Source organism: Fukomys damarensis, unplaced genomic scaffold, assembly GCF_012274545.1.
Source record: "Fukomys damarensis isolate Sample0158 unplaced genomic scaffold, DMR_v1.0_HiC HiC_scaffold_34, whole genome shotgun sequence".
In the NCBI taxonomy this organism is placed as follows: domain Eukaryota; kingdom Metazoa; phylum Chordata; class Mammalia; order Rodentia; family Bathyergidae; genus Fukomys; species Fukomys damarensis.
The window spans coordinates 6,489,225-6,503,212 of record NW_022900946.1 but is presented as its reverse complement, the minus strand read 5'-3'; the positions used below and the strand labels follow the sequence as shown (position 1 = coordinate 6,503,212).

The 13,988-nt window shown below is 37.9% G+C and overlaps 1 protein-coding gene across 1 annotated transcript in view; it reads left to right on the top strand.

The window, feature by feature from the left end:
* Positions 1-13,772, top strand: part of Mosmo (modulator of smoothened) — a 57,992-nt gene extending 44,220 nt beyond the window's left edge. The window contains exons 3-4 of the mRNA XM_010623542.2: positions 7,831-8,043; positions 12,924-13,772. Coding sequence (XP_010621844.1) covers positions 7,831-8,043; positions 12,924-13,108 — 398 coding nt within the window. The 3' untranslated portion in view covers positions 13,109-13,772. The remainder of the gene's footprint in view (positions 1-7,830; positions 8,044-12,923) is intronic.
* The last annotated feature ends 216 nt before the right edge of the window (positions 13,773-13,988 follow it).

Below are 13,988 nucleotides of genomic sequence, written 5' to 3'. Positions count from 1 at the left end.
GCGGGGCCGTTGGAAGCCCCCGGCGTGGGGAAAAAAAAAAAAAAAAAAAAAAAGAAAAGAATAATAGAAACTGCCCCTGAGGAAGCCTAGACATTGGACTTAGTAGACAAATAATTTAAATTGGATATTATAAATATATTTCAAAAATAAAGGAAAACCAATTTGATTTGATAATTATAGGTTTTGTTTTCTTTTGAATTAAGATTCCCTGTTTAAAGTACACAATTCAGTGGCTTTTAGTAGAATTGTATAATAATATACAACAACTACAAATATTTGATTCCAGAATATTTGTATCACCCATGAGAAAGAAACCCTCCTATTTTCTAATTCATCCTTCCCCATTCCCTGGCAACCATTAATAGACTTTCTGCCTCTGAATTTGCCTGTTCTGGACATTTTATACTAGTACACTCTTACTATATGTAGCCTTTACATCTGGCTTCTTCCAGTTAGCATTGTGTTTTCAAGGTTCATCTGTGTTATAGCACGTATCAGTTCTTCACTTTTTAAATTACTGAAAAATATTTCATTATAATGAAACAGGGATGATACAGGGGATTAAATAGGACCTCCAAATGATATAAGGGAAATACAGTTCCCAACCTGTTAGACGTCTGTGTTCTCTAAAATCAAAGAGTGGACTCTAGGAACAATAGAGATTAAGAGTAGGAGATAATTTTTGAGAGGCAGGTGGGGTAACCGAGAACCCCACTTTACGAGGAAGTTTTATAGCATAAAAATCACATGGTCAAAGCTGTGATCGACCATTAAGGTTACAAGGATAGTCACTTACGTAATAGTGATCCAGTGGGGAAACAAGTCACATCACAAGTGTGCTTGGAATGAATAAGACTTTTTCTAGGGAATGATGGGTCTGGAGGTCTTGGTCGCCCACCAGGTGACTGATGTCTGTCTAGACTTCATTAGGCCAAGTGTTACCCAAGGGTAAGGCTTAATCTTGTCTTCCCCTTTGGGAAAGTATGCAGGCCTGGTCATTTCTTCTGTATCTTGAGGCCTGGTCTCCAACAGATGCATCTCTGACCATAGTTGTAATGTGTTTTCCCTTTGTCTTGACTTGTTCGAGGGCCCAGACCTGTCTGCCTGCCTATAATAGTGCTACCTAACTTAGCTGTCTATAATGGTATGAATATGCCTCATTTTATCCATTCATTTGTTGATAGAGTTTGGATTGTTACCACTTTTTGGCTCTTATAAACAATGCTGCCATGGATGTTCAAGTTTTTGTGTAAAGATTTATATTCTGTTTCAACTCCAAATGAGTGCACTGCAGTGCACTTCAGTTCGGACATAAAGTACCTGGAGTTAGTGCTTGGGCCCCATAAATTAAGGACTTGGTCCTCCACAAAACTGCCCAATTCAGACGCTGCTGGAAGTTCAGGGTGTCCCCAGGCTGCTTGTACTTCTGGCCAACTGGCTACAAATTCAGAGTTCCCATTACCCACTCAGGTTCAGTAGACAGGAGCCATGGAAGCAGAGGGCTAGTACCTGCTCCAGAAAGAGGGTTTACGAGCTTGTCAGAGAAGATGTCCCAAGGGGGACTTCTAAGCCACAGCTGTCATTTTGAGATAGGTAGTAGTCAGTAGAGGAAGTTTGGAATATTTTAGGCACAAAGAACAGCACATGGGAAGATCTTGTGTGTGTCTGTGTGTCATCATTTAGAGGAATATATAGATATACATGAGTTAAAAATTTAAGAATTTGAGCACTGAGCATGAGAACTGAAGGAAACATTGGAGAAAAGATGGAAGCAATATCTTTCAGACCCTTGAAGTTCCCTTTTTTGAGTTTGGACTTAGAAGGGAGTATATATAGAAGAGCCATATCCAAGTGAGACACTTTCAAAACACCAAATATTTCCCGATGTGGTGGCACGAGTCTGTAATCCCAATGCTCAGGCTGAGGCAGGATCGCCATGATTTCAAGGCTAGCCTGGGATACATAGTCAAGTTCAAGACCAGCCTGGACTACACAGTGAGACCTCGTCTCAAAAACTTAAAAACAAAACAAAACACCAAATATCAGTGGATGGCAGAGGGGAAAAAAAAATCTGTGATAAAAGAGAAGAAACTTAAGAGACAGTGGGAAAACCAATAGACCATGAAATCATCAAAATCAAAAGATGTGTTTGTGATATCAAGTGCTGCTGCAAGTTAAGACAAGGGCTTAGAAATATCCATTAGTGTCAGCAAAGACTCCAGCAGCAGAGGCTATTCCAGTGAGGTGGTTGGGGCGGAAGCCACGCTGCATGGTAGGTAGAGTGAAAGAGCCTCTAGGAAGTGAGGCCAGGAAATCTTGACACGGTGGCAGGCAGTGGAGCTTAAGCGAGTACGGCAGACACAGAGCATGATGCCAGTGGAGGACAGCTTGGTGTACGGAGGTATTGTTCTGTGACAGGGAGACTTAAACACATTTAAACGTTTTTGAGATTCAGAAGTAAGTAGCTTTGAGAAGCAAAATCAAATAATACATTTGACAAGACCCCGAAGTGAGAGGATGGGATCCAAAACACAAAAACCAGTTGGATGTGTGGATGGATGTGTACAGATAAATTCATAAATTTGGTAGTGGATAGTTGAAGAGTTGCAGACTTGTGGCCTCTTTTCCTCATGGTGGTAGATTTTGGTACCTACTGAATGTGAGAGAGGTGGTAGATAGTTCTGATATTGGAAATAAGGAGAATACAGGAGACATGGAAAAGTCCTAGCAAACAATGGGGAAACACTGAATTACGGAAATGTAAGTAGTCCTGGATAGCAGTGATGGCCTCGAGGTTGAAACTGAGTGATTCACAGTGGCACTCCTCCACTCTGACAGGTGGTTTTCTCCGTCAGCTTTCAGCATCATAGAAGTGAATGCATCAAGGACAAAATTTATACTGGATCCGGGATTCTAGGCTGGGCGAGGAAAGAAGGGAAGACAGTAGGAAATTACTAGATGGGGACAGAGTATAGGGATTGATGACTAGAGGTATTAGGAAGAGATTATGAGAGAAAAGGTAATGGGAAGAAGGTTTGGTGCTACTGTAGTGGACACTGGTGCTGAGCCTCACCTTATGTTACTCAGATTCTTAGTATCTGTGTCTGCTTCATTAAGGTCCTTTCCTTTACCTGTTCACTCCTTTTGGCCAGTTTACTATTTATAAGCACTTGGTTCCTAAGGAAGCATACAGAAACCATAGCAAATAAAAATTATCACTACTATCTGTGTTTCTGGGGGAAAAAACTAAGTATGTAAAGATAGATTTGGAGTTACCTTTCAGCTGTTCTTTTCTGTGATTGTGCATCTACTGTGCCAGGGTGACGACTAGGGAGGCACATGTTGTCACCTGTATTGGGGCCATCCCCTTTTCCTGTCCCCTCCTGTTTTTACCTGTCCCCTCCTGTTTTTACCTGTCTCCATTTCTCCTAAATTTCTTCAGCCAATCTGCTACTAAAATATAAAATTCTATCTTTTTAATTAAGCTGGAATACTGTGCCTTGCTTAAATACACATGCCCTTGGGAGGGGCAGTATGTTAAGCTTTTATCAATCATTGAGACATTTGTGGTGAAGCAATTTTGTTTGGTCTGTGTGATCAAGATGAACAGATTTTTATATCTGGGGAGAGAAAGTAGAGCCAGAGGGCTACATTAGTGGCAGAGATCGGTACACCTAGAATAACCGGGAAAGCCCCTCACAGAGAAGGCATTTTGTGTAAGGGGAAACATGTGAGGAGGCAGTCTGTGTGTACGCAGGGATCAAACCCAGGACCTTGTACATGCCACCACTCTGTCACTGTTACACCCGAGCCTGAACCACAAATGTTAACATCACCATTTTGCTCAGGTCCAACCCCTGTGCGCCAAAGCTCCCTGGCCAGGCTGATGAGTGCTTCCCATAATTCAGTCTTTTTTTTAAATGTTTATCAGTACTTTTACAGTATATAATTTGATTTGCTCTTGACAGGCTATGATGGGCATGTGCCTCTCTGCTTTACATCCCTTGGGGGGCAGATTTTCCCATAACACTGCTTTTACATGTAGTGATGGCAGGCCTTATAACCATCCTCACTGTGGCAGCAGACATGCTCCGATTGGCTGCAGAGTCCTTTCAGAATGTCTAGATCTACAGATGAATATCTGCTTTAGTTAAGAACCCCCCTTAATGGGTAACACTCGTTATGACTTCTTTTGTGTGTGATAACACAGGTGAGATCCCAGGAGACATGTGGGATGCTGTAGTTGCTGTGTTCCTTCCTTTTTTCTATTGTGTGTAAGTCTTTTATTTAGCTAGATTGGTTGCCAAGGAAACAGCTGCAGCATAAAGATAGATCGGTGTTTGGGGAATGGAGTTGTAGGGCCCTTCAAGAGGCAAGAGATCCCTTGGCTGAAACAAAAACCAGTGAATAGCTGAGCTTGTGCTTAATATGGGTATGTTGCAGGTACCCACATTGAACAAAAGTTCTACAAGAGAACTTAATTCTGCACGGCTTTAAATTTAGCTTGTTTTAAATCTGTTTTATAGTCACCGAATGCTTTTAATTCCTGCTTCATACTCAGTGCTGTAGGGGCTTCCATTGACCTAGAAGGCACTATCACTGCCTCTGAAAAGGTACTATTACTGCCTCTGTCTGAGGTAAAAAGAAGCTGTCTTGAGCTTTTAGCTCAGAAGCTTAGCATGTACAAGGCCCTAGGTTAAATACCTAGTACATGCGCGCGCGCGCGCGCGCGCGTGCGCGCACGCACGCACGCACACACACACACACACACACACACACACACACACACACAAAGGAAAACACTACCTTTTAAAATCAAGGACATGCTTCTGTGATAACAGACAAGGGTGTTAAGAAAATTTGAAGTAAAAAATCTTGACCATCAAAGGGGTGGACTTCAATCATCTATGGGCAGAAAATGAATGTATGGGTGCTAACACTACCTGGACTTACAAGATTTAGTAATAGCAGCACAGTTACCCTGGCAGATTCCTCCAGTTAGCTTAAGGAAAATGTATGGCTATGATACAGATTTTGTTGATTCAACAGACACTGTAGAAAATGAATTATAACAAATCTTGACTGACCATTGTTTGTTCTAGCCCTTTTACAATATAGTTAAGCAAAGTCTATTTTTGCTGAAAGTAAAAAGCACATTAGTTTTGGAGTACCTGGCTACGATAGTAATGCTAAAATGAATGGCACTCATTTGGTGGAGGGGCTGCTGCTGGGGATTGAACCGAGGCCCTAACACATGCTAAGTACATGCTCTACTATTGGGCTACACCTGATCCCACAGTAAAACATTTTGTGTATTGATATTCTTATTTGCAGTATATCTTGTGGTTGTAAATTAGAATTAGCTCTCCTTTCTTTCAGGACAGAACTGCCGAATATTTAGTCTTGATTTGTTGTGAAAAGGAATTTTATAAATGTAGGAACATAGTTTGTTCAAAGCTGAGTATCTGTCAAGTTATTTCCAGTTGGTTTGTTATCTCTATAATTTTCATATCCTTACCTGTTCTATCTATAAGTCACTTGGTATGGTATGTCAGACAGGAGAGGAGGAAAGCAATCCTCAGAAAGCTTAGTGATGAATTTCATCCTTAATGTACCTCATCATGAAAATAACCCAAGAAAGAGAGACAATGTAAGGATACTCTAATATTTTAAAGGAGAGCTATTTTAATTATGATTTAATAAACCTACCAGTTTTTAATATTTTCCAGCCAAAAATAATTCTCAAATGTAAATCTCACTCCAATAGATATTATATAGTTACCAGTGGAACTTTATTTGTATATTAAATTATGAAGAAAGTTGCTTCTACAATAAGAATCCACAATATTGCATTTTGTCAGAAGGTCTTTCATTGCTTGTAGTCTATATTCTAATAGCAATTACAGCTAAGTGAACAGTGACTACAAGACAGTGATTTGTTGCAAGTCTTTCCTGAATGATCAAGACTAGTTTCCTGTTGGGAATTCTTAGGCACTTCTTTGAATGACTTCTTTATTTCTAAAATTACAATAAGTGGACTATCGTAAGACACTCTTTCCCCTCAAGTAATCTTTTGAAGGAAACTTTCTAGTGTTTCAGTTTAAGAACAGTTTTGCAACTCCCTGGTATCTGCTCACCCCTACCTTATCCTCTCTTCTGGTTTTAAGCCCTTACCACGAAACCTGAAAGACTAGCAATAATGTCAGATATTTTCACTTGACAATACTTCTCTTTGGCCTGTGAAGTTACTCAGCTCCAAGTAGCAGGTAAGGGCCATAGCAGATGGCATTACTATGAAGATTTGTTCACTTTGTCCCATCCGCCTCCATCCTGCCTGTGACAACCCCGTAATTATAAATGCTATTTGCACCTGTGCTGGAATTGCCAGGTGAGCCTAATTTTTAGATATTTGGGAGAAAAAGTACAACTTGTTTCATTCTACTTACAATTATGGTCAGATTTCTCATTAGGAGAAAAAAAGACAATTTTGAGGGCAGATCTGATTTCTTTCTTCACTTTCTTGTAACATAGTGCTTTAGTTCTAAAAAATGTGTCAGTGGCGAAATACGAGTTACACAAAGGAGATCCCTCCATCCATCTTGCCTCACACGCAGACATCTACACCGCAGTTTTAGCCCTGGTCTGCTTCTCCTACCAGAGTAACTTCTAGGAATCTTACTGTCTTCATAGAACACACTTATTCATGGCAAGTGCTATGATATTGATATCAGTGTCTTTTTTATTTTGAGAGAATAATGCAGACCAAAATGAGACACACACCCCCATAAAGATGCAGAAATCTATTGTATTTTCAGCAGTTTCAGAAATTTCCACTCTTGTATTTTTGGTAACTATTTTCCCACCTGCAGTTCCTCTTGCGTTTTATTCTTCTTATCGGTGAAGGGGAGAAAATACTCTTTGATTTGGATTTCTGTAAATTAATCCACTCCAAATTTGATAGACAGGTTTCTTGGGTTTGACAAGAGAATGTGCATATGGAAAGATAGCACTCTGTCTGTTTTTAGAGCAGTGTTTTTTGGGTTTGTTTGTTTTTTCCATACCGGGGATAGAACTCGGGTCCTTGTACTTGTGAGGCAGGCGGCAGAACCACTGAGCTAAATCCCCAGCCCTCAGTGTTTTTAAAAAGTCATTTATTTTATTTAAAGCAGAGGGAGGACTTTATAAAAATTACCATTGCAATTTGTCTTTATGCCAGTAATGATTTGGCAATATGAACATTTGTACATTGTATAAAAATTGGTGAGCTAGATCCTTTTACTTTGATAAACATATCACTTCTAGTTTTCAGTGTTTTTTAATTTTATTTATATATTAGGTTAGGCATGTCTCAAGCTTTTCATTTTCCTAAAAAGCCTTTTCCCCCGCCAAAAGTAATACACAGTGAGTTTTGAATCTGAAATAAAAGAGTCACAGTTCTGTCTTACAGTTTGCAAGTTCTGTGAGCGCAGGAGCCTCATCTGTCTTGTTCACTATTATTTCTCTGGAGTCTAGAGCCATGCCAGACAGAAGCACTCAGAAGAGTATTTCCATAATGAATTACTGAATTAACTGTCTTTTATCTGCTTCTTAGGGCTTCTGTAAGGTTTTGGGTTTTTGTTTTTGTTTCTGAAGTTCACTGTGTATGTTATGCCAGGTATTGCTATATGACAAATGACAGCAGAATGCTTAAGAGTAGCTCTTGGGAATTAAGTACTTGAATGACTCACAAACAGACAATTAAGATTTGAAGACTAAAGCCAGGGGGTAATGGGAAGCATTCACTGAGCGTGCCAGACCACTAACCCTTTCCCACCTTTTGCATCTTCCCAGGAGCACTCACTGTGGGCCTAGTGCGACAGTGTCAGACCATCCATGGACGAGACCGGACATGCATCCCTCCCCGGCTTCCCCCCGAGTGGGTCACCACACTGTTTTTTATCATCATGGGAATCATTTCATTGACTGTCACATGTGGTTTGCTGGTGGCTTCCCACTGGCGAAGAGAAGCTACAAAATATGCTCGTTGGATAGCATTCACTGGAAGTAAGTAACCTGTGCTTCTGCGTTGTGTAGAAGCACACACACTGCTGCGTTTATGAAGATAATCCAGAATCAGTAATAAGGACTGCATACTCATCAGAGAGCACCATTTTCATATGCTCATGAGGTAAAGTCTTCAGTCCCATCAGTTCTTCAAAACTCCCTACAAGACGAGGACATCCACAATTTTAGTTGCTTTGTATGAATTGCTATTTTAATGAATCTTATTATTTATCACATTGTAACACAAGTTATTTCAGGTTAGTGACTCAGAGCTACCACTAATCTGAGTCTTCTCTTTATGAAGGTATTGGTATCTTCTATCAAAATAAAGATAAATCAGAAAACATATTAAAAATATGAATTAGTTGAAGGTGGTGAATTGCTATTTAATATGATTGATCTTGAGTTTCTGCTGTGTGTTGTTGTATGACCACTGAAGAATCAATGAAACATTTGGTTTTTAAATAATTGGTTAGGAACATTTCTTACTTTAAACTATACACAATGGTATGATAAATTTATACATTATACAATCTCTTGTACTTTGCAAAATCGGTTTAATTTCAAACATATCAGAAGCTTATCCCAAGTTAAACAAAAGCATAAATGCACAAAGAAAAGATATTTCTATAATTTTGCTTTCTTCCTTCTTTCTCTCTAAATCAGTTTTGTACCCTAAAGGACATTTGGCAGTATATGAAAATTTTTTGATAGTCACAGTTAGGGAGATGCCACTGGTCTAGTGTGTAGAGGCAGCAAGAAATGTTGCTAAACAGCCTCCAGATGTACAAGATGACTCCCCATAATGAAGAATTATCCAGCCCCAGATGGCAGTAGTGCCTCTGTTGAGAAATCCTCCTCTAAAGAAATGTGATGATAGCTACCACATACCATGAGCCTTAGCTTCCAATTCAGTATCTCAAAATCATTTCATGTTTGCCTAAGTTTCTGAAAATAGGTGTTACAACACAGCTTACCTTCACTTGTTTTATTTGGAACTAGTATGCTTAAAGTATAATCTCATCCCTGTGAGTGTTCAAACACAGTTTATCTTTAAGACTATGGAATAGTAATATTCCCTTATGGGTCTCTGTTTCTCCTGAGCTTTCAGTGAAACTTTCTCTTTCATGTGTGTTTCTGGCTCTGGCATTATATTTTTCAGTTTATATTTCCCTTAATTTTAAAATTTGGATCAAGTAACTTGTTTTTTGATATAGAAAAGCTTCTGCACCCTTGTTAAGCAATGTGAAAACAAGGGCTTTCCTCTGTGGAGGAGAACTCCTAAGACAGTTCTTTTCTAGAGAGTAAGGGCAGAGACAGTTGTGAAGACACGGCTGCTAAAGAGTACCAATGAGGACTTTTAAAAGGATATAATTCTGTATCTTTTATTCATAGACATATCACTTATCTGGATAGAATTCACTCTTTAAAGAGTAAAATAATATCAAAGAAGGATTTAGTGTTTGCATTTAGTTGAAATTTGGGAGTGCATATGCTCTGAATACCAGAAATCTAAACTGCAATTTAGCAAAGTTGTAGGAAGCAAAGCATGCATAAAGATGCTTCCATGAGCAGACCCAGGAAAGAGAGAGAAGTAGGGTTTTCCCTGTAGTTCATTCCCCTTCAACAGAAAATATTTAAGTATGTACAATCAATCCCAAATGCATTGTATTTTTCTTTTACGTCTTAGTTAAGCTAACTTTTAAAAATAAAAGTGTATGAGATACATAATTCAGAGTCTCTGAAAAGGGTAACCAAATGAAAAGTCTCATTGTGGCCTTGTCACCTGGCCATCCAATCCCTATTAAACTAGTTTCTGAAATTTCCTACTAGAAGTATTCCATATAGGGAATACACACATACATCTGTCTGCCTTACATATTTATATGAATATTTTTACACTATTCTGTACTACTTTTATTTTTTTAATATATTTTAGAGTTGATTTTTAAGTAGGCATAGAGCTGCCTTATTCTTCATTTCCTTAAATATTATTTTTGAAAAAAAAATTTTTGGTACAGGAGATAGAACTTGGGACCTTGCACTTGCAAGATAAGCACGGTGCCACTGAGCTAAACCCCCAGCCCTTCAATATTATATTTGTAATCGCAGCTGGTCTGGGGTGGCAATTGTGAGAGGAATTGGGCTCTCCCTAATGCTTCCTTTTGGGCCTTAGAGATGTACTTTATTGTACATATTTCTATTCTAGTTAAGCTGTGGTTTTTATAATAAATTGAGTGTAACTCAAATGGCCATGTACATGGAGGAAATAGGTCACAAAGGAGAGCCTCATGTGATGAAACTTGCCTGTGGGGGCAAAAGAAATGAAAATGAATCTGCTTCTTCAAGTCCAAGCCTGTCCTTTCCTTTGCTGCTCTGTCTTAATGCTTCACCTACCAGTATAACTGATTTCTCACTCTTAGCACCAAATAACCTGTGCTGTGGAGGATGTGAAGCTACATCTTTACAAGTTATTTAGGTGACACATACCAATGTTAGTGATATTTTAAGAGGTAAAGTAATTTATCTTCCCCGTTCTCTGTAACTTGAGAGAAAGATTCATCCACCTCCATTAAAACTGGTTCCCAGGAAGTATAGATAATGTAATTCCTAGGATTTAAAACCAATGTTAGAATGAATAGGAGTTCATTGTTTCCATAACACTGGCTAGGCTTTTCTAACCAATTTGTAATTTTTTAAACTCTTTTTTTAAGTTAATTTTCTTGTGAAATATACAAGATAAATTCTTTGTATAAGTATACCAGATACAATTATGAATTTCTAACTAATATATTAGCTGTATATGTTATATACATATACTCTTGAGAATATTCAATTCCAACTAGTCACTAAGTAAGCACCTCATTATAAAAGATCTTGATTTTACAGTAGAAAAGGCATAAAGTTGCCCACATACACCAATTAACAGAAAGAACAAATTTAACGTGTATCTCTTCAACTTTTTCTTTTAAATTATTGTAGTGTTTTTTGAGTTACTCAACCTTAAAAAGTTGTTTTGTTGTTGTACTAAGGATTAAACCTAGGGCCTTTGCTCTGAGCTACATCCCTATCTCTTCTTTTATTTTTAATTTTTGAGACAGAATTACACTAAGTTGCCCAGGCTGGGCTCAAACTTGCAGTCTCCCTGCCTTAGCCTCCCAGAATGCTAGGATTACAGGATTATACTGTCATGCCTAGTCTGCTTGTTTTTTTAAATGAGATTGTCTATGGCTACCTAGGTTTTGGTTGTATGCTACACTCCAAACTGTGTTAAACCATAAGAACCACTAAAGTTAATGACAGCACTGATAAGTGGGCATTGGTAACACTCATAAAGTTGTTTATTGCTGACTATACAACAGAAGGGCCAAAAACTAAATAAAATTTAGTACCTGAATTTTTCATTTGTTCTATAGTAGGTATCAGAAAGAATCCAAGTTTGTTTATGAAATATTCTTGTGGGATCATTTTCTCTGAAATGAAATATTATCTATGTCTATGACGTAAAATCTACCTAAATGGTGCAAAGCAGAATGCTGGTATGTTTCTTAAGTGGTGCATTACTTAAGCAGATGTTATTTTTAAATATATTATTGAAGGTATTCCATCCAATTTCTAATTGGCTTTTTAAAGATTCCTATATTAAATTCTGTTGGATGATTAATATATACACAAAGATGTACAGACAGTGTCAGCTAATATGTTTATCCAAGGTTCTGTCCATATTCCTAAGGTAGGTTTAATTTGAAAAGATTTCTCATTGAATTAATAATGGAAAGCTTCACATACAGTGACCAGAAGTCTGTCTACCTATTATACTGAAGGAATATTTTTGCTCCAAAGAAATGTGAAAGATTATGAATATTTAAACAGTGTGTCTTCAAAATCAAAAATATTTTCTTAGAAAAGCTGGCAAGGGCTGGGGATTTAGCTCAGTGGTGCCACCATCTGCTTCACAAGAGCAAGGACCAGAGTTTGATCCCCAGTACCCAAAAAAAAACAGCTGGCCTGTCTGTAAGTATTTTTTGTTTACTGAGAAGAGCATTTCTTTGGCAACACAGGGGAGCACACTGTTTGCTAAAGAACTGGACTGTGGAGTTACTTCTACCCACATATGATACCTTTCTAGAAACATTTTAGTAAGTAATAAATTTTATTGTATTCATACACAAAACTCAAGAGTTTTTTTACCCTCCCACACTTTAGTATCTCTGCAAATCAAAAAATATGACAGAGATAAGAGATAACCACTCCATCAATTTGCTAATAATCATCCCAAAGATCTAATGTTTTTTCTACTAGTTAATTTAGAGTAAGAGAAATGATACTTATTTTTGCAGACCTTTTTTCTAACTCCTTCTGACAAATAGCAAAAGGAGAATTGGCAGGATAATAACTATGACGATAACAGTGTGCAGCTCTTATTCGGCACTTCCTGTCAACCTGGCATTATACCAGAGATTCAAAACTATTTTATCCTCTGATATTTCCCCTATTTTCAGAGAGGAGCTAGAGGCCTACAACTGAAGGCTACTAAGTTGCAGGGCCGGAATGTAGCCTTAGTTCTAGCCAGTGGCCTTAATTACTAGTCTAAATGGTTAGGAAAGTATATGTGAATACTTAGTATGTTTAGAGACTTTTTCTTAATGCTGACAATTCAGAATGATCCTTATATACAGGGCTAACCCAACTTTTATTAGATTCAGTCATTAAGTATCAGTGATATTATGTGACCTGTATTATAGGCAGATCTTTTGACAACTGGTCCATGTTTTAACAGGACCCACAACACCTCCTATGAACTTCTTTTGTGCCAAATTTTCTGTTTTTTTTAATCACCAAACCATGTTACTAATGTTGTGTTTTGGTTTGTTTTTCAGTGATCCTTTTCTGTATGGCTGCCCTAATATTTCCAATAGGATTTTACATCAATGAAGTCGGAGGTCAACCTTATAAATTACCCAACAACACAGTAGTTGGGTCATCATATGTACTTTTTGTCTTATCAATTTTCTTTACAATAGTAGGACTTCTATTTGCTGGCAAAGTTTGTTTACCGGGCTGATGAATGACTAAACTGCTTGATTTTCTTTCTTTCTTTCTTTTTAAAAAAAATTTTTTTTAAGAGGGTGGGAGGACAAAGACAAGGCATCTGAGCGATCTTCTCATAAGTAGATGCTTAGATGAAACTGATGTTGAAAAGAAAAATTCTTTGATTTGTTCTCACTATGCACTTTGGATTTTTAAAAAATGAGGAGAGCCTTTTTCATAACCAAATACAGACAATATTGACTAAATCTCCTGAGCATATTCAGGCAGTCAGTCTGCACTGTGATAGCAACCTAGTGAAGGAGATGCTTTATACTGAGAAGCATGTGGCCCTTTGTGACTCTGTTGTTCCGTTTTTAATGTCTAAACATTCATCTGAGGAATAAAAACAGTCTAAGTATTTATGAATCATGATGGACCAGAGGGGATGCAAGAGAAGTTCATGTGGGGCTGGCCTCACCTCCTAAGAAATTAGTATTCACAGCTTCCTTGTAATGGTTTAAGCCTATGGCACCAGAATGAATTGCTGTTGTATTACTGTACCAAGAAGCCAATAGATCAAAACTTGTTTGCTAAAATAATATGTACAAATTCTGAAATTCCCCAATTTCTGTGTATAAAACAAGGAAAAAGAAATCAAACACTAGAGACATGTTGTTTGGGGTGGGTGGGGGAAATCTTCCTTATATTTATATAAATATATATAATATATATATTTTGCTGATGCCGTATACAGTGTGTATATATGTGTGTGTGTGTATGTGTGTGTAAATTTATATATGCACACATGCAAACAGTTCTTGGAAGAGAATTCTGAATGCTTTGCTAGCAAAACACTGTGGTGTGCAAACCTAGAACTCAATAGAAAACAAGCCATTTATCTGAAGGCTGCATAG